At 36.8% G+C, this 20,958-nt stretch overlaps 1 protein-coding gene across 2 annotated transcripts in view; it reads right to left on the minus strand.

Moving 5' to 3' along the window:
- LOC150106122 (uncharacterized) overlaps positions 1-20,958 on the minus strand; it is a 273,819-nt gene that overhangs the window by 48,725 nt on the left and 204,136 nt on the right. For both annotated transcript variants that reach the window (XM_090394494.1, XM_090394493.1), the window contains one exon: positions 3,079-3,240. In XM_090394494.1, the coding sequence (XP_090250620.1) occupies positions 3,079-3,240 (162 nt within the window). The remainder of the gene's footprint in view (positions 1-3,078; positions 3,241-20,958) is intronic.

Below are 20,958 nucleotides of genomic sequence, written 5' to 3' on the forward strand. Positions count from 1 at the left end.
GTACTGTCATATCCTGTACACCCCTTGAGGGTACATGACAGGAATTTGATGATGATGATGATAAGGAGCCAAGAGGCTATTTTTTCCGGCGACATAAATTAAGTTAAGGGGATAATAAATCCCGCATTATTTTAAAGCCGGATACAAAACTCGGACATCGAAATCTAAGATTTTCATGAAGAACTATCAACGAGTTCAAGCGTAAGTCATCACTTGGGTAGTACAACACTATGGCAACTTGTGTTGCCATAGTGTTGTACTGTTGTACTCCGAGTTTCGCATCCGGCTGTAAAATAATGCGGGATTTATTATCCCCTTAACTTAATTTATGTCGCCAGATAAAATAGCCTCTTGGCTTCTTATCGTAACCAGTGGTGTGTACCATAGGGATCAGTTCTTTGCCCATTGTTATTCAGTCGTTATATTAATGACACTGGTAAGCAGAGCTCCAGAAATACAACTAAAATCTACCAGCTACAAAAAAATTATACTGGCCCAAGATATCAGTGTACTTTATATAAATATTACTATAGGTGGTTTTAAAAAAAACTAAATATTATGATTACAAAACAAAGCTATATATTCTTTAATTTTCTCTATTACATAGATTTAAAATGTATGCCAAAACACAGCTCATCACAATTCAGTTTATGTTGGAACTCACGCTTCACAATGTACTCAGACACGTGAGCTAATGTTTAACTTTAACACGTGAACTAGTCTTTAAATAACGGTATTTAAAAAGCCTTTTGATTATGTAAAATGTTCATGTATGAGGGTGATATGAAACATTCTTGGCCTCGACCATAGATGGCAACACTATCGGCACAATTTTTTTCTAGGTTGGTATACATCCGTCATAAGCATCTATGTGAAATTGCAAGTCATTCTATCAAGTAGTTTGTTTATACAGCTGTCTAAAGCAAAAGTGTTGTCTGTATCCCTTGAAATGGATAAAATTGAGTATTGTGTGGTTATAAAATTCTTTGTAAAAGAAGGTTTAAAGCCAAAAGAAATTCCGAAGTTCATAAAAGTTTATGGGCACTCTTCTCCTTCATTTTTGACAATTAAGGAATGGACTGCTGAGTTTAAACATAGCCATACCAACCTTGAAGATGATCCATGTGAAGGACGTCCAAAAGCATAACAACACCAGAAATCATTGATCAAGTGCATGATATGGTATTGGATGACTGACTAGTCAAAATGCGTGAAATTGCTGACACTATAGACATTTCAAAAGAACATGTAGAATATATTTGGCATGAAGAATTGCAAATGAAAAAGCTGTGTGCAAGATGGGTGCCATGCTTGCTCATAGCAGATCAAAAACGCACTCACATGAAAATCTCTCAACAGTGCTTGGAGTGTTTTAACAAAAATAAAATTGATTTTGTGCATCTATTTATTACTATGCATGAGACTTGGATTTGCCATTACACACCAGAATCCAAACAGCAGTCAAAACAGTGAACAGAAGTTGGTTGCTCAGCGCCAAAGAAGACAAAGTCGATTCCATCATCAGGAAAGGTCATGGCATCAGTGTTTTGAGATGCTAAAAAATGTTTATTAATTATCTTCAAAAGGGTAAAACAATAACTGGGAAATATTATTCCCATCTTTTAACCAGACTAAACGAAAACATTCGTGAGAAAAGACCCAGTTTGCAGAAGAAAAAATCATTTTTCATCAGGACAATGCACCTGCCCACAAAAGTGTTTTAGGCAATGGGAAATTAAGGGATCTGCACTATGAATTGTTGGAACATCCACCCTATTCCCCAGATTTGGCTCCCTCTGACTTCTATCTCTTCCCAAAACTAAAACTCTTCCTCACTGGTCAGCATTTTTCTTCGAATCAAGAGGTGATTGCAGCTGTAGTAGTGGAGTATTTTGCAGATCTTACTGAGAACCACTACAGGGATGGTATAATGGTGCAGGAGGAACACTGGAATAAATGTATTAGTCTTAATGGAGATTAAGTTGAAAAATAAAAATAATTTTGAAATTATAAATCCGTTTTTTCATTGTTAGGCCGAAAACTTTTTCAGGCCACCCTCATATTTAATTATACTATACTAATTACATTAAATTGTACACCTATTTAAAGGTTGAAGGTGTTGGAAGAAGAAGTTGCCTACATATAGTACAGTACTTAATTAAATTGTGCCAATTTTAATTTTTCTCTTTATAATTACCAGTTTCTTTTGCTAATGAAATTATATTCTTAAAAAGCCCAATGATTTTTTTTTTAAAACAAGAATGCCAATTATATATTCATGCATAATACTGTATAAACGTGTAATTCACAATATGAAAAATTTACTTGTTTTACTTGAAGTTTGCGAGAGTTACTGTTCATTTAATGACAACACATAATGGAGGCTCATTTTCAAGCTTCATGACAAACGAAAACTAAAACTTTAACACATAATGGAGCACAAGGGACTACTGTATAATATTGCTGTGAGAGAAATGAGGGAATTTTTGGAATGAACTTAAAAGTTATGAATTGTTATGCTATGACATAGCTGTTCAGAGCAGGGAGGGGACACGGCAGATTGAGTTCTTAATGACATGAGTTTATAATTACATTTCATTTATTCGTAGTCTTTCAAAAAGAAAAATAATATTCTGAACCTTTCTCTCCTCAAGGAAATAAAAGGACAGAAGAAAGTATATATGACTGGTTTATGTTATGACTTTTAGAGGAAACTTTCAGCTAAAATAGCAATTGATTCTTTCGAACACTACAGTATTTCAAAGAAAACACTGTAGTGTTCAAACTAAAGATTTCAGATCCCGAAGTTTTATTTCCAGATGGATGGAAATAAAACTTCTTAAATAACTAGATAGTGAATGAGATGATGTTTTAAAAAGGAAAAAAAGAGTAAATTATGTAAAGCAAATAACATATTTGGAATGAATTTAGAATGAGACTGAAAAGTCAGTCGCCACTTGTCTCTGATAACTCAACTGTGGTGAGTGGGCAGGGCCCATCTTTGCTTATGGTGGTATTATCATTAAAAACAGTATTAATAGTAATTTAAAAACAAAGAAATAATTGTTTCATACTTACATCAATTTGCTTCTTCTGAACGCTCCTTTTACAATGAGGACACAGTACTTTTATCATGGAACATTGAACATCTAAATGATAATCAAAGTTTTTCCAGTTCAAAACTTTGAAGCAATGTGGGCAGCGAATCCTTGCAATGACAACACATGTCAGTTCATGTTTCTATAACATGAAAGATGACTTTTAGCAAAGTATATTAATATAATGTAGGAATAATTACCAGGATATTAGGTACAAACTCAAACAAATTTGTTAAGCAATACTCAAGTCTCAGAGAAATCATTAAAATCCAACAGACAGACAGATAAATTACAAAGAATTCAAATCTTAAGGATGTGAAGAGAGAAGAATGGCTGAATTTTAATAATTATCTCATATTCTGGTACACACCAAAGGATATATCAGATATTATATTATAGCTGAAACAACATTAACATATGCTCAAAGCTCTCCAGAAGGGGAAAAAATTGCTTAGCTGATAATCCTTCTCCTCCTTTCCCCCTCTCTCTCCCTACACACACACACACAGCCTCATCCCACTAAATTTCTCAGAAATCTGTTTCAACCACTAGCATTTTCTATAGATATTTTCATGGGAACTGTTCCACTGAAAGCTCTGTAGCTTAGTCGATATAGATGAAGCCCCTTGGTCCCCCAGAACAGGCAAACCGGCCCTGTGAACACACACATGCATTTACAGACATAGGACACACCAGGAGGCATAGGGCTAAACACCTTATCCTTGAGTTATGGTTGTGGTTAATAGTTGGTAAAAACCTCGACACTGTAAAGGTAGAAGAGGAAGGATTAAGAAGAAAGAAGACTGTTCCACTGAACAGGCAGTGCTGTAAATCCGCTTTCCTTTAGGCAAATAAATACACAAGCATTTACTGGGCAACATTCATACATAATTCAACCATTAACTTTAACAAAAAAATTCTGATCCTTCTTTTTCAAAAATTCTGTCTTTCTCAGTTCTTAGGAATACTTTTCCTCACAGTTTTCCTGAAAGACTATGTTTTCCAGCAGTTCAAGAAGCAATCTCAGCAGGTTCCTTCTTTATGCTTAATCACTTGCCCATATATGACACTGCTGTGTTAGAAGTTGTACCATTTCTCATATGTGGGATTCATATTAAAAAAAAATATTAATAGTTTTATATCTTGAATTTTCTTGGAAAATAAGGTTATTATATATCTCTTGAACCTTCCATTCAATCGCTTTTCACATTTCTTAATCATAACTTTTATTATTATTATCATTATTATTGATGTTATATGGGCACCTACACGGAGTCCAAAGATTCATCATGGGAGACCCAAACTATACACACAATCTATCACATCTCTCCTTGAACCCATTAACAGACAAAGCACTCAGAGCTGACTATGCCAACCCATTCCACTGATTCACAACTCTCCAAGCAAAAAATCTAGCCCTCACACCCCTACTAACCACACCTTTATTCAACTTCCAGGGATGACCCCCCTTGTTCTAGGCCCTCCAGCCACGTGCTGAAACATTTCCCCAGCATCAATCCTATAAAACCCTTTCAGCAACTTAAATGTTTCTATCATATCCCCTCTTTTTTCTCCTATCAACCAACTTCTGCAATCCACACTTCCTCAAACTATCCGCTTAGGGAACATTCCACAGACTACTCACCATCTTCATCACTTGTCTCTGAATCATCACTTCCTCATCCCTAAAAAAATCCAGGAGACCAGACTTCTGCACAGTAATCAAGATGTGGACATATCAAGGCCTTATAAAGAGGAATAACATCTTCCTTATCTCTACTTGTTGGTATTTTCTTCAGTAGCCAAGTAATTTTAAGGGCTACCTTAGCAATATGTTCCATAAAATTTTAACTGTCTGTCCACCACTACCCCTAAATGTTCAGCTTCATCTATTTCCTGCAGTAAAGTGTCTTCAATGTGAAACACAACATGAAATCTGTTTATCCCAAAATGCAAAACTTGCCATTTCTTCACTTTAAACTGACACCCATTATCTTTTACCCATACTGACATTCTATTTAAATCATCCTGCAAGTTCTCGACATTGTTTTGATTAACTATTACTCTACCTAAACTAATGCATGACCAACCCTTCACAAAGCCATGTTGTCCCTCATACAGTATCATATTTTTATCCACCTATTCTTGAGTTCTCTTCCTGACCAATTTTTTCAGTACTTTTGCCACCATGTCTGAGATATTGATTGGTCATTAATTTGCTACTCTGCAGTCTTAGAATCTCCCTGAATTAGTCTGCCCTCTTTCCACTCACTTAGAATTCAACAGGAGCCAAGACTTAAATTAAAGAATCTAGTCAGGGAACCTGCCAGTTCCCTTGCACATTCTTGCAAAACCCAAGCTGATATCCAATCTAATCCCACAGCTGTATTTACATTGAGATTCTGCCATATCCTAAGAGCCTCCATGTTAACATATCTGTCGCATATATCCTTAACATATGCGACAGATACTAATGTTCCCACATTAGTATCTGTCGCAATGTTAAAGCAGTTACCTCACTAGGATGATAAACAATTGCAAAGTGGTCACTCAGTAATTCAACTATTTTATGTACTCTGCCACCTCGTGACCATCATCATCACTCATTAAGCTTACTCTTCCATAGTCATTCTTCCTCTTAATTGCCACCTAAGAACTGTTTGGAATTTCCTTTGACCTGCTTGGCTAGTTTCTTCTCATAATCTGATTTTTCCTCCCTTGCCATGCTGGTCACCTTTCTTGCCTGAGCCTTGTACTGTTTGTGAGTTTGCTGATCACCTTTCTTCTTACATACCTCCCCACAGCATTTTCTTCTTTTGAAGCTCGTGTTTAATGATATGACTCATCCAAGTAATCCTACCTGATTAACCCTCCTTACCTAGGTATATACAATTTAATACTGCTTCATCTAGATGCCCCTTAACTATTTCCCATCTTTCCCTTGCAGTGTTTAATGTCATGGCACAAATTTAAGCTTCTTCCTAAGCTTGTCATAATCACCTGCCCTGTAGTTCCACATATACCCCCCCCCTTCTTGACAGAATATTCCTCATGTACAATCCCCCAAGTCAAGAACTGTATGATCACCTTGATAATGGATAGCTCTTCTGAACCTATGGCCAGGTTAAATACTCTCACACCACTAGTCCCCCTCCATTACATGCTGCCTCAAGTAATTATTCTCAGTGGATGTATAAATTCCATTTCCTTCCAAGTGATCTTTCTTCCTTCCTGTTGTATTTCCATAGTTGAAGTCCTCCATAATAATCACTTGGCCTGTACTCATTGTACTAATTTGACGATGCATGTCTTCCAGATCATCCATGGAACTCCCTGGACTATAGCAACAACCAACTGTATATTTTGTCTTACTGGCCTTAATCTCACACCAGACTGCTTCAAATGGACAGCCATCCTCCCACCCATTTCCTATTCTTTTTGGCTGCAATTTATCTGCTATCATCGGCAGTACCCCTAAGATGGGGAAGCCCCCCCCCCCCATCCTATCTTTTCTATCTTCCCTGAAAATACTAAACTCTTCACATTCTATTCCTGTAACTACATCATCTGCTGTTAGCCAAGTCTTACTAATGCCTATAACTTTTGGCAAGGTTGCACTAACCAATGCCAAAAACTCCTTCTCCTCCTTGTTCTGATACTTCTGGCATTAGTATATAGAAACTGCAGCATCCCTTTAGGCCTCCACCCACCTTTACTTCCTGAATTGACTACCATATTCAATATTTTTGCTTCAGAAACTAGATTCCACACTTGGTCATTCTCACACTCACTCGTCTCCTGGGTGTCTTCACACAAGCTCACCTGCTTCCACCCTGATTGATTAAGTTTTCCTGAATTTGCACTTCAGCATACTCTATGAACAAAGCTTTTTCTTTAGACAATTAACACCAAAACTATTTAGATGCAGTCCATCAGCATTTTATAAATTCTTCTTTCCATCAAATACAGGCCACAGAACCACAAATCCTACATGATTCTTTCTGCACAACCTACATATAGACTCACTAGCTCCTCCTCAATTCACCTATATCATTGTGTGGTAAGAGACTTACAATCTTCACCTTCTCACTCTTCAGTTTTGCCTCATCTAACAAGTCTTTTACGTCCTCTCTCATAGAATACTTCTGACCTGTCAAATCATTTGTGCAACCAACAAAATAATTTCCTCTGATTTATCTTTTTGCATCCAGATGGCGAGACTAATATCATTAATTGTTGTACCAGGGAAATGCAATTTTGTCACATTTTCATTAAGTACTCTCCTGATAATTGAGTCTCCATAAATAAATTTCTACTTAACTTTTTTCTTTTTTGTTTCCTCAGTCTTTATTACTACTTCGGACTGCCTGCTTCTTTCTCTTTCTGACCCTGGTAAGCTCTTGCCACTTCTGCAAATTTTCAATTTTGCACTTTGTCCATGAAATATAACATTCAAGTGTGTTATTTCTTTATTTATGAACATTTGTTTCTCCTCTATTTTCTCGGATGCACATTTGAAATTAATAACATCATTTTCCATTCTAATGTCAGTACTGTCTACTTGACTAATATTTGCTGTGTTCTTGCCACCTAACAGGTACTCTCACTTTGAAACATTTAATACACACACTCTCTCTGTCCAGTTTCAATTTCCTTCCACATATCTTTTAATTTTCTCAACGAATATGTTTCACGTGCATAAAATCCCACAAATTCAAATCCCCCAACAACGTGGTCTTTGCTGTCGTTGTATTACCACACATTGACATCATATGGTCATCAAATTGCCATATATCCAAAACACATACAAAGCCTACAAATACATTTTCAAAAACATGGACTATAAGCTAGTATTCACCATGAACCAAAAATTAGCAACTCTCCTAAAACCAAAAAAATCTCTCACACACAAAGAAATATTCGAGAGGACTGTGTCCCCTTGTCAAGAGGACTGTGACGTCACCTACACCGGCTCTACAATTAGGTCCTTATGGACTAGATTACAAGAGCACTTCAGGGATTGCAATATTCCCATTCCGGAATATCTGAACACAAAAAAACATCGCAACATCAAAAAGAAAAATAAAACACAGAGTACAGGGAAGACTGAGATTGCAGCTCACGCCCTCGAACTAAAACATATCCCCCAAATTGACAAGGCCATAATCATAGACAAACAAGACAACGAAACAATGCTAAGAATATCCGAAACTATTGCCATAAAATGCGATGAAAATTCTATCAACGTCCACCACCCCTACCTAATTTCCGAATGTTGGATGATCTAGACCCTACAATTTAAGCCATGCCTCCGGCCATGTAGCGACAACTAATGCCCTTATTTGGCAGTTGCAACTTTGCCCTGACATAGCCCTACACTCATTTTTGACAAAGTTCCGAGGATGGTCACACGACCAAAACGGTTCCACACCCCGTTAATCCTCCCGAGTTGCCACAATAGTTTACCCCCACACACACAAAAATGTGCCTTAATTCAAAATAATATATGTATACATTTATATATACAGGGTGTTCGGGATAAATTTGACATATTTATAATTAATTATATTTTTCCGTAAGTTACATGTATTAACAGACACTTCTCTTCATTTAAAAGGTTGGACCCTTCTTCATTCATATACAAGATGTCAGAAAGGATGGATAGCTGGAACCCACCTGAATCATGGAAGAGAATAACTTGTATCATGATGATTCGTGCCGGCCATCAAAATAAGGATATTTCGACTGCTGCCCAATGCTCCCTGAATACAGTAAAAACAATCAGGCATGAACTAGAGACTTGCAATGGTGACTACGAGGATGTAGCAAGAAGAAAGATCCCTAGCAGACGATCTGATTGCATTCGTACAGCAGAATTCCTCACAAATCTGCAGGAACAGGTGTTGAAGAACCCTGGCATTGGAATTCGGGCTTTGTTCGTGGAGTTGCTAACTGTAGTCAAGCCCTGGATAACAAGGGTAGCCAATGGTAGGCCGTATGTATGGCAGCAGGATTCGGCCCCTTGCCACACCTTTGGGAAAAGTCAAAAATGGTTGTCTGAAAATTTCTACGACTTCACCAGTCCAAATGTTTGGCCTCCAAACTCCCCAGACCTTAACCCCATGGATTATTTTGTATGGGGCGCAGTTGAAAAAGACACCAATTGCACTTCCAGTAATACAAAAGCCCAGTTAATGGATAAAATTAAAACAGTTTTTGCGGCCCTTCCCAGGGAGACTGTAGCATCAGCTTGTTCGAGGTTCCGAAGCAGGATTGAAGCTGTGATCGATGCTAATGGTGGTTATTTTGAGTAAATCTTGTTGATAGTATTGTAATTAACTCTGCCTGTAATGTTTTTTGTCAATTCATTAAATTTAATAGATACAAAGAAGATTTTCTTTTTCCTTACGAAACTGTCAAATTTATCCCGAACACCCTGTATATTATTAATATTAACCGGGTTATCCAAACTTATTTTCCCACGTCTAAACACACCCCCACGCTCCCTGCCTCTTCTCCCCCCCCCCCCCCGCTTGTAAACAACTTTCAGCGAGATCATGGAAGTGGAAGACATCATAGAATCAAGAAAGGTATGTACCAAATTTTTCCACCTCTTTTATTCTACCTTAATTGCCTTCTATACTCACCAATAATGCCCTAAATATATATACCCCTCTTGAGTATTGATAGCCAATGTATTTAAATAAGGGACACTCCTAAACAAAAACAGGCTATAATAGCCATAATTATAATAATAGTGTTTAAGAGGAGTAACATGGGATTTTTCCCAGAGACTATACTTAATTTATATTGTGTTTGTAACCATAAAACCCTTCAACCATTGGCTGTCTACTCATGCCACCCCCCTTCTTCCCCCCTCTGTGACACAAAATACATGTTTATAATAAAATCGTTTCAGCACATGCTCCAAACACTAGGCTAGGTCATGGGCTCATGCAATACTTTCAACGAATGTATAACCCTTACAAAAACAACCTACCAGAAAATCATCCTCACATACACCGTGCAAAAAATGCACATAACATTCCTCAAAAACTGCCTATATCACAACATCACACCAAACTTTGCTACAGTTCGCAGTAACCGCTCCATTCCCGGGAATAAAAAAATTTGCTACCAAGCTTCACGTGTACTCATAAAACAGGCCATACATGACAGATGCAGAAAGAAAAATCAGGCTTATTGATACATCCACAATACAAAACGTAGATTAAAAACCTTATTGTCCCCAAATGAGTGGGCAAATTTCCCGAAAGTACCCAAACACACATCAACGACTACGTGCTATTAACTGAAGCTCAACACGCAAAAAAATGGTTTGCTTTAACAGGCACAAAATACATAACATATACTGTTCCCAATCTTTCAGACACCACCACCCCACAACCCACACTTCACAACTCCATCCAAAATCTGTCACATCACACCCTCACACCTAACGAAATCACCATCTTGAACAAAGGACTTAACTTCGCGATATCCCTTAAATACGTACCGAAAAAAAGATATCATCATTGAACTTCAAGCGAAACTTGAAAATGACCCAACCAGAGACACAATATTCCAAAAAATAAACAACATTATAAATAGCAAAATAATAGTAAAACCCAACATTACCTCCAACTTACATAGAGCCCTATTATCTTTAAGGAAGAACGCAGATATAGCGATTACAAAAGACTTAACTTCGCGATATCCCTTAAATACGTACCGAAAAAAAGATATCATCATTGAACTTCAAGCGAAACTTGAAAATGACCCAAACAGAGACACAATATTCCAAAAAATAAACATTATAAATAGCAAAATAATAGTAAAACCCAACATTACCCCCAACTTACATAGAGCCCTATTATCTTTAAGGAAGAACCCAGATATCGTGATTACAAAAGACTTAACTTCGCGATATCCCTTAAATACGTACCGAAAAAAAGATATCATCATTGAACTTCAAGCAAAACTTGAAAATGACCCAAACAGAGACACAATATTCCAAAAAATAAACAACATTATAAATAGCAAAATAATAGTAAAACCCAACATTACCCCCAACTTACATAGAGCCCTATTATCTTTAAGGAAGAACCCAGATATCGTGATTACAAAAGCTGACAAAGGAGACACTGTAGTTATCATTAACAAAACCGATTACCACAACAGAATTATGGCTGCCTTAAACGACCAACACACCTACCAAAAAATCCACAATGATCCTACCCCCGACCTCTTAAAACAAATCAACAGTACCCTACACACCTTAAAAAGTCAAAACAAAATAGATAAAACCACAATGAGACACACAACCCCCCCCCCGCACTACACGCAATCCCTATATGTTCGAGAACATCAAAACCCACAAGAACGGTTATCCGTTAGGACCCATAGTCTCCTACAAGAACACCACCACAGCTCCTTTATCTAAATTTGTTGCTAAACTCATCAAACCACTACTAACAACGTCTATCTGTATGATCAAAAATACGGATGACCTATTCTGGAAAATAAATAACACTACTCCATCCCAAGATGACATCCTCACCTCATTAGATGCAACTTCATTATACACAAACGTGGATGTCCCCCGGACATTAGACATCGTGCACACACTACTCGCTGAGGACCACACCCAACACACACGCAAAAAACTAACACCAATTGACATCATTAGCTTGATCAAACTCACAATATCTGCAAACTTCTTCAAGTTCAACAACTCCTTATATGTTAAAATTTTCGGTCTCCCAATGGGCCAAAACATCATTGGTCATCTAGCAGAATTATTCCTGGCACACATTGAATCACTTCTACCCCCCCCCCCCGGCATCACCTTTTATGGCAGATATGTAGACGATACTCTATGCATTGGCAAACCCTCGCACATCTCCATCTTACAAACATCCCTCAACGATTATAGTAACAGACTACAATTCACCTGATGAGGGCAAATATCAGAATGAGGAACTGAACAATGAGACTTATTTGTGCCTATTGTCCCACAGAAGGTTCTACTAAGGGAGAAGTGAAGGAATTTTTTGAGGCTTTAGAGAAAGCAATTGACACAATGAAAAAGGAAAAGTTGGTCCTTGCAGGGATCTAAATGGCAGAGTAGGAAATGATTGTCAGATATACCAAAATATTTTGGGAAAATTTGGAGAAAAGTGCAAAGCTAATAATAATGGCAAATACCTGTTGGATTTCTACTCAGGATATGAACTGGTTTTTACTAACACAATGTTCCAACATAAAAATGTACGCAAATTCACATGGAGAGAAGAGGCAAGGAATAAGAAAAGTCTCATTGACTGTTATTGTTGATAGGGATGTTTTCACACTGGTGCAGGATACTAGAGTGTACAGAGGATTTGAAATTTCAAATGATCACCATTTAGTCTTGAGAAGGTTAATATTGAATTGCATATTGAAAAGATTGATATGTAAGAAAGTTTTAAAGCGAATTAAAGTTGAGCAGCTCTCAGATGTGAACTACAGAGTAAAATACACAAGCATTATTCAAGAAAAAATCAAAGAGTTTCAGAATAGTAACCAAACCTTGCAGATTCAGTGGCAAGCCCTGAAGAAAACCCTGATTGATTCAGCCAGAGAGGCATGTGGGCTGGTTGTCTGTAAGGATTGAAAAATCAGAACTCTCATGGTGGACACAGGAAGTTAAAGAGGCAGTGAAAGAAAAAGAAGAAAGCATATCAAAAGTTCCCATCAAATAAGTCAGCTTGTTCTCTTAGAGAATACAGAGACACATGTAAGAAAGCTAAATGCTGTGTAAAACTAGCTAAACAAAAGTCATGGGAAGACTTTGGAAAGAACATCGAAAAAAAATATCAAGAAGATGAAAAGATATTCTGGAGGTTGATGCAGAAGCTCAGAAATGGAGGAAAGAGTGCTGTAAAAGGAATTAGGGATGAGAAAGGTGACATGAAAAATGGAGAAAAAGACATCCTTGAAGTATGGAGTAATTACTTCGAAAAATTGCTAAATGAAACAAGCAGTGATGACAGCACAGAGGTAAAAAACACTGCCAGGAATACATATCCATACTTGAAGTAGAAAAAGCTATCAAAAGTCGGAAATGTAGAAAAGCAGCAGGAGTAGATGACATTCAACCAGAAATGCTTAAGTATGGCGGTATAAAAGTCTTACAGTGGTCTAAAAGTCTTAGGGCGGAATAAAAGTCTGCACTGCATAGTTTATAAGGCCTGGACAGAGGGACGAATTCCAGATGATTGGAGTAGAGCTCTCATGGTACCCATATATATAAAAAAGGGAAATAAAAGTGAATGTGAGAATTACAGAGCTATTTCTCTACTGAGTATTCCTGGTAAGATATACGCAAGTATCCTTGGAAAACGGTTGAGAAGGATTGTGGAAGAGAAGCTTGGTGAAGAACAAGCTGCATTCAGGCCAAATTGAGGCTGTCAGGATCAGATTTTCTTTACAACAAATAGTTGAGAAATCATGGGAATATAACAAAGATCTGTATTTAAGTTTTGCAGATCTGGAAAAGGCATATGACAAGGTGTCAAGAGAGAAGCTATTCAATATGCTACACTTATATACTGTCAATGGGGTATTATATCAAGTAATACTTAGTCTTTATTTGAATTGTAAGTCAGCAGTTAGAATTGACGGAGGTACAGGAATATGGTTTAATGTTAAATCTGGTGTCAGACAAGGATGTACATTATCCCCTCACTTATTCATTATCTATATGGATCACATTAGGGAAAGTGGCATTAAACATGATATCAAAATTGGAGATGTTAATGTCAGCTATTTGCTTTATGCTGATGATGTTATACTTCTAAATAAATTCGCTACAGAAGTACAAGTTTCCTTGGCTAAATTGAATAACTGTTGTAATAGATATGGTATGAAGATCAGCAATAACAAGACAGAAACAATGAAAATAGGTAGAATCATTGAAAATATCAACTGCATTGTGAATGGAGAACCTATAGAACAAGTGAAACATTTCAGCTACTTGGGCATGATTTTTAGTGAAGATGGTAAATTAAATATGGAAATAGACAACACAATCAACAAAGTCGGTATGGTAGGAAGTCAACTGAATAAATTTATATGGAATAAGAGAGAAATTAGACAAAACACTAAATTAGTTGTATACAAGACAGTGTTCAAACTAATTTTTACTTATAGATATGAGAACTGTGTCAGAAGTAAAACACTTGACCAAAGACTAGAGACAGCAGATATGAGAGTCCCGACAAAGATTAGGGGCATGAACAGATGGCTTCAATGGCAATATCATATTAAAAACAAGAATATTAGGAAAGAACTTGGACATTGTTAGCATCCAGTTATGTATTAGCAGAGCTAATCTCAGGTGGTATGGTCACTTAAACAGAATGGACAAGGAAAGATTCGCTACACAGGTGTTCCCTTCCAGGTTGGCAGGAAAAAGACCCAGAGGAAGACCAAGTTATAGGTGGAGTGATACAGTAAAAAGTGCTTTAAAAGATAGAAATATAAAATCTGATAATGTTGGAATCTTGACAAATAACAGACTGGTTTGGAGGAAAATTGTAGACAGAAAGTTAGTAATGATATAAATTTTTCAAGTAGTACTATCATATCCTGTACACCACTTGAGGATATATATCAGGAATGTGATGCTGATGATGATATATGATCTTAAATATGACTTATTTATACACCTATATTTAAGTGAAAAGAGGAGGAAGAAGATCGGACATAAAATCATGTGCAGGATAAAAATGCATACTACCTTTATTGTTATTCATCACTTATAATGGATATTATGAAGGAAAGCGGCATTAAATCTGATATCAAAACTGGAGATAATCACTCAACTCATTAATGCAGATGATGGTATACTCATAAATAAATTCAGCACAAGTCTTCAGGATCCTTCTTGATGGGGAGGTGGAGAGGATCCAGAGACGAGTGACCAAGATGATAGCAGGTCTGTGGAAAACCTTATGAGAACATACTGAAGATTTGTGGGTTGCAAAAATTGGTTGATAGGTGAAAAAGGGGTGATATGATTGAGACATTCAAATTACTAAAGGGTTTCTATAAGATCAATCCAGAAGATATTTTTGAGAATAGGACTGATAGTGGGAGGACTAGGGGCCATACATGGAAGATGGGCAGAATGTGGTTAGCAGGAGTGTTAGAGCTAGGTTTTTACTTGGAGAGTGGTGAATGAGTGGAATAAGCTGCCAGAGTCTGTTGTGGGTGCTATGACCATGAATGAGTTCAAGGCGAAACACGAATTTATTCAATTGACTTCCCACGATACCAGCTTTGCTGATTCTGTTGTCTATTTCTATATTTAGTTTACCATCTTCAGTAAAAATTGTGCCTAAGTAGCTGAAATGTTTTACTTGTTCCACAGGTTCTCCATTCACAACACAGTTGACATTTTCAATGATTCTGCCTATTTTCATTGTCTTTGTCTTTTTATTGCTGACCTTCATACCATATCTATTACAACAGCTATTCAATTTAGTCAGAGAATCTTGCAGACTTGTAGCGGATTTATTTAGAAGTATAACATCATCCGCATAAAGCAAAGAGCTGACATTAACATCTCCAATTTTGATATCAGGTTTAATACCACATTCCTTCATAATGTGATCCATATAGATAATGAATAACAGAGGGGATAATGTACATCCTTGTCTCACACCAGATTTAACATTAAACCATCTTCTTGTACTTGCTTCAGTTCTAACTGCTGACTTACAACTCAAATAAAGACTAAGTATTGCTTGATATAATGCCCCATTGACACCATATAACTGCAGCATATTGAATAGCTTCTCTCTTGGCACCTTGTCATATGCCTTTTCGAGATCGACAAAACTTAAATACAGATCTTTGTTATATTCCCATGCTTTCTCGACTATTTGTCATAAAGTGAAGATCTGATCCTGACAGCCTCTATTTGGCCTGAATCCAGCTTGTTCTTCACCCAGCTTTTCTCCCACAATTCTTCTCAACCGTTTCTCAAGTATACTTGCATAGATCTTGCCAGGAACACTCAGTAGGGAAATACCTCTGTAATTCTCACATGCAGTTTTATTTCCCTTTTTATATATGGGTACTATGAGAGCTCTACTCCAATCATCGGGAATTCGTCCCTCTGTCCAGGCTTTCTGAACTATGCAGTGCAGTGCAGCCACTGTAAGACTCTTATACCACCATACTTCAGCATTTCTGGTCGAATATCATCTACTCCTGCTGCCTTTCCACATTTCAAGCCTTTGATGGCTTTTTCTACTTCAAGTATGGATATGTATTCCTGACTGCATGCCTGTCAGTGTTTTTTACCACGGTGCTGTCATCACTGCTTGTTTCATTTAGCAGTTTTTCAAAGTAATTACTCCATACTTCAAGGATATCTTTTTCTCCCGTTTTCATGTCACCTTTATCATCTCAAATTCCTTTTACAGCACTCTTTCCTCCATTCTTAAGCTTCTTCAACAACCTCCAGAATATTTTGCCCAAAATAATAATAATAATAATAATATAGAAACTATATAAAGTTCGGCAAGTCCAAGCATAAGCAAATACCTGGATAGTGCAACATCTGACCCATTTGGTAGTGCTACACTGAGGCAACTCATAGTAAGGGTGGAGCAAGCTCCGATCACTATTCTTGGTATTGAAACTCTTGGAGTTTCTTATTCGGCTATGAAACAATATGTGATGTAATATCCCTTAACTTAAATAAGTTCATGTCGCCGAATTGAAGCCTTTGGCTCTTCATATAATTAATAATTTATTATGACACCTTCTTGACTATTCTCATAGTAGGGTATGTAAGTCCGTTTGCTACAAACTTGGTATTACTAGGTCTACCAACTGAATAAATTTATATGAAATGAAATAGAAATTAACCAAAACATTAGCAGTGTTTGGAAATGTTCAAATCAATTTTAATTTAGAGGTCTGCGTTGAGCCACCCAAAATAAGACTGTAAGAGGTTTCATTCCAGTCGCCAACTTGAGGAACTTTATTCTAAGTCTTGCTTCAGCCAGCACCCAAGTTAGTCAATCTTGGGCACACGCTTTCTTCTCCAGTTGGCGTTTTAATCCCGCATCTCAAAAAATCAACCACGGAACTAACACTATTATAAACAATAATATGAGTGTTAAGGTTTAGGGTCACAAGATGTGGCCATTGGTTGGTTGTCTCTCTCTCTCTCTTTCTTTCTCTCTCTCTCTCTCTCTCTCTCTCTCTCCCCCCTGAAAAGCTTTGATTCATTAATAGCTTGAGTACAGTGAAGACTTAAATAATGGAGGATGGCTATCAACCTACCTACTTTCAAAAAATTAATTAGGATTAAAAAAGGAACTAACTGTTCCTTTTGTGGAATAGCAGGTTAGAGGAGGGGTTGAGTTGGGTTAGAAATAAAACAGTTCACCAAAGTCTAGAGTTATCACAGACATGGGACTACTGAAAAAATATAAGCCAATGAACAGATGAAATCATTGGCTTAATCATATTAAAAAAGAAACTTAACATCATTAGCATTCAAAAATATGTAAGCAGAGCTTATCAAAAGTGGTATGGTGAAGAATAACAATCAGCAAAACGGGTGTTTTATTCCAGGTTGGTAGGAAAAAAGTCCAGAGAAAGAAAACAAGAACAAAGGTGGACTAATGTGCTCAATACTCTTCCAGAAAACCAAAATATAGGATCTCCAATATTGAAGTTCATCTTCAAATTCCTGATATGCACCATCCAGATATACAGGATACCATGATAACACAACATGATTACATTTTACATTATTATTATTAATCGTCCATCAACAATTTTTCTCCAAATTAAGTAGCTGTTAGAACTCCAATATTATCAGACATTTTGGATCTTGGCCTTCTAAGGAACTTATAACTGTGTCAAACTATCCAGGTCCTGGTCTTACCTTTTAGAAAAGCAACTGAACTCTCTGCCCATCTCCCAAACCCCTCTCCAAAATCCCTTACATCCTTCGAACCTTAGAAAAAATTTCCCATATTCTTAAAAGATATAACATAAAACTTCCTTTAAGATATACCAAAAATTAGCCACTCTTTCCAGATAGATATCATCACACTGGTAATTACTATACTTTCCTCCTGCAAACTAATATAGGAGGATGTGCTGAAAAGTTGTGATAATCACCATAAAGGAATTGAGATAGAACCATGTAACTTACAATTATTCTACATATTTTTATAGTTTTGGTCCTTTTATTACTGATTCTTATGCCAAACTGTTTGCAGCTGTTATTCAATCTTCAGATTAGGAGTTCAGTATGCTAACAATTTCAAGATTCTTCCTAATGTCTTCATTTTTTATTTTTGATGCCATCCATTCATTCCCCTCATTTTTCTCAGAACTCTCATATCTATGACCTGTAATCTTTGATCAAAGGCTTTATTTCTAATCCAACTCTCACATCAATAAGTTAAAATTGGTTTGAACAGTCTTGTATGTTGCTAGTCTAATGTTTTGGCTAATTTCTCCCTTATTCCATATAAATTTATTCAGCTGAATTCCAACCATGCCAACAAAATCTGTTGTCTGTTTCCTGTGTTTGTTTCCATATTTAATTTGCTATCTATCTACACTAAAAATTGTGCCTAAATAAATAGCTGAACTATTTTACATGTTCCATAGGTTCTCCATCAAGAACACAACTGAAGTTTTTGATGGATACAGATCACCCAATCCAATGGGGAAAAACTCCCTTATACAAAAACAGATACAAATCAGAGGGAGATAGACTGTTCCTGGATTCTGCCTCAGCATTACAAAATTCCCCAAACCTAAACAAATTTTGCTGCATCATATTGTCAAAAATCTGGGAGACCACCACTGTGAGACCTTCAGCAAGATTGCATCCATAATCCATAAGTGTGTGTGTGTGTGTGTGTGTGTGTGAGAGAGAGAGAGAGAGAAAGAGAGAGAGTGTGTGTGTGTGTGTGTTAGGACTGTAGGAGCAAGTCTTTTGAAATCAGCCTGTGTTTTCCTTCCAGCTGGTGTGCCTGTGTGCACATACTTAGCAATTTGTTTGTGTCAATGAAGATGCCTTGGTGACCAAAGCAAAATATTGGCTTATAATTTAATTAGATAAATAAATTTAGATAATTATTATTTTTAGAAGTGTATTTTCTCCATTAAACATCAACATGTGAGAAAGTAGAGCATATGACACAGTGAATAGTTTAAAATGTGGTGTGTGAGTGACATTATAAACCACAGAGAAGACCTCTTGCGATGATTTTGACTCTATAAAGTTCTAGGATGATGATGATAATATATTTTAACTGAGAAGGGAAATAAACAAATTAGCAAAACATTAAATAAATCTGAAATATTCCTTATTTCAACTTTTTTTGACTGAAAATAATTACATCCATAAAGAATCCTAAACACACTGGTGTCCAAAAGCTAAAAAGACAAACTACATTTTTACCTGTATACGAAAAACTTTTACACAACTACAACCAAATGTGGACATAAATTTATTGCCAGATTACTAATAAATTATATTACACAAAAAATGAGTTAGAAATTTCGTACAAATTAAATTATAATACATTTCTGGCAAAAGTGATAAATTTCCTAAGGATGTATTTAAGGAATTAATGTACAGTGCTTACAGAAAACTATATGGAGAGACAATTTTCAGTATGGAATATGTCCACCCTGAACTGTGCAGAAGTTCTCAGTTACCATGCTTAGCACCAAGTGATTTAGGAATTCTTCAGGGAAACTGGCCCACTCCTCCTTCAGATAAGGATAAAGCCATGTTTGTTTCCTGGAGATGAATTTTGTTCTATGAGGCTGAGATCAGGGGAGCATACTGGTCACTCAATTAATATCCATGATCCCCAGAAGTTTCTCCACTGTTCGTGTACAATGCGCTGTGGCACTGTCATCCATAAATATTAATTCTTCGCCTACAGCACCACGGAACAATCAAACATGACATAGAAGAACTTCATTGCAATATCATTCACCAGTCCCTTTTGCCAGCACTGGTAGCTCAGTGTTCCATTAAGCATAATGCCTCCCCACACCATAACCCCAGTACCACTATATATATCTATCTCTTTCAAGAACTTTCTTGCAGTGGTAGGCAGTACCATTTTCACATCAGATCAAGTGCCATCTAGAATCAGAAGAAAGATTAAAATGACTCTCATCTGAAAAGAGTACATCAGCCTATTGGTGTTTTGTCCAATTTTTATGGAAACAATGCAACTGAAAACATGCTATACGACAAGGTGTGGATAAAGGGACACAGACTACAGGCCTTCGAGCATGTAGACCTACTTGTTGCAGACGTCTTGTCACAGTTTGTCAAGATATTCATGTACTTGTGTTTGAATGGTGCCAACTTGCAAGCTAACCTGCCGTGAGTTGAATATATTTTGCTGTCATAACCAAAACTCTCTCTTTATAGTCTGTGGCAGAGCAAGGGCAACCTCTTAGCAAACGTCTGGAATACGTTCCCCTGATTGGAAATGCTGCCCACAGCCTGGATACAATGCTATATGAGATTCCAAACTCTCTGGCAATATCAGTAATTCTGCAGCCTTTTTCAAGCTTTCCAATAATTCTTTCCCATGTCAAATCATCTAGATGATGTCTTTGAAACATTACAAGACTATATTCCTTCAAAAAAACAGCTTTCTTCCAACACAATTGGCTTAGCTCTGTCTTCTGTCTTTTATCCTGTTATGTGCTACTACGTGACCATTTGATTGCGATTCAAAAATTTGAATGTGTGTCCACTTTCTGCTAGAAATCGTCATTTTTGCAAATTGTCACAAGCTCCATC

The sequence above is a fragment of the Typopeltis vanoorti genome, chromosome 6, assembly GCF_054136105.1.
Source record: "Typopeltis vanoorti isolate ZY-2024b chromosome 6, IOZ_Tvanoo_1.0, whole genome shotgun sequence".
Classification (NCBI taxonomy): Eukaryota; Metazoa; Arthropoda; class Arachnida; order Uropygi; family Thelyphonidae; genus Typopeltis; species Typopeltis vanoorti.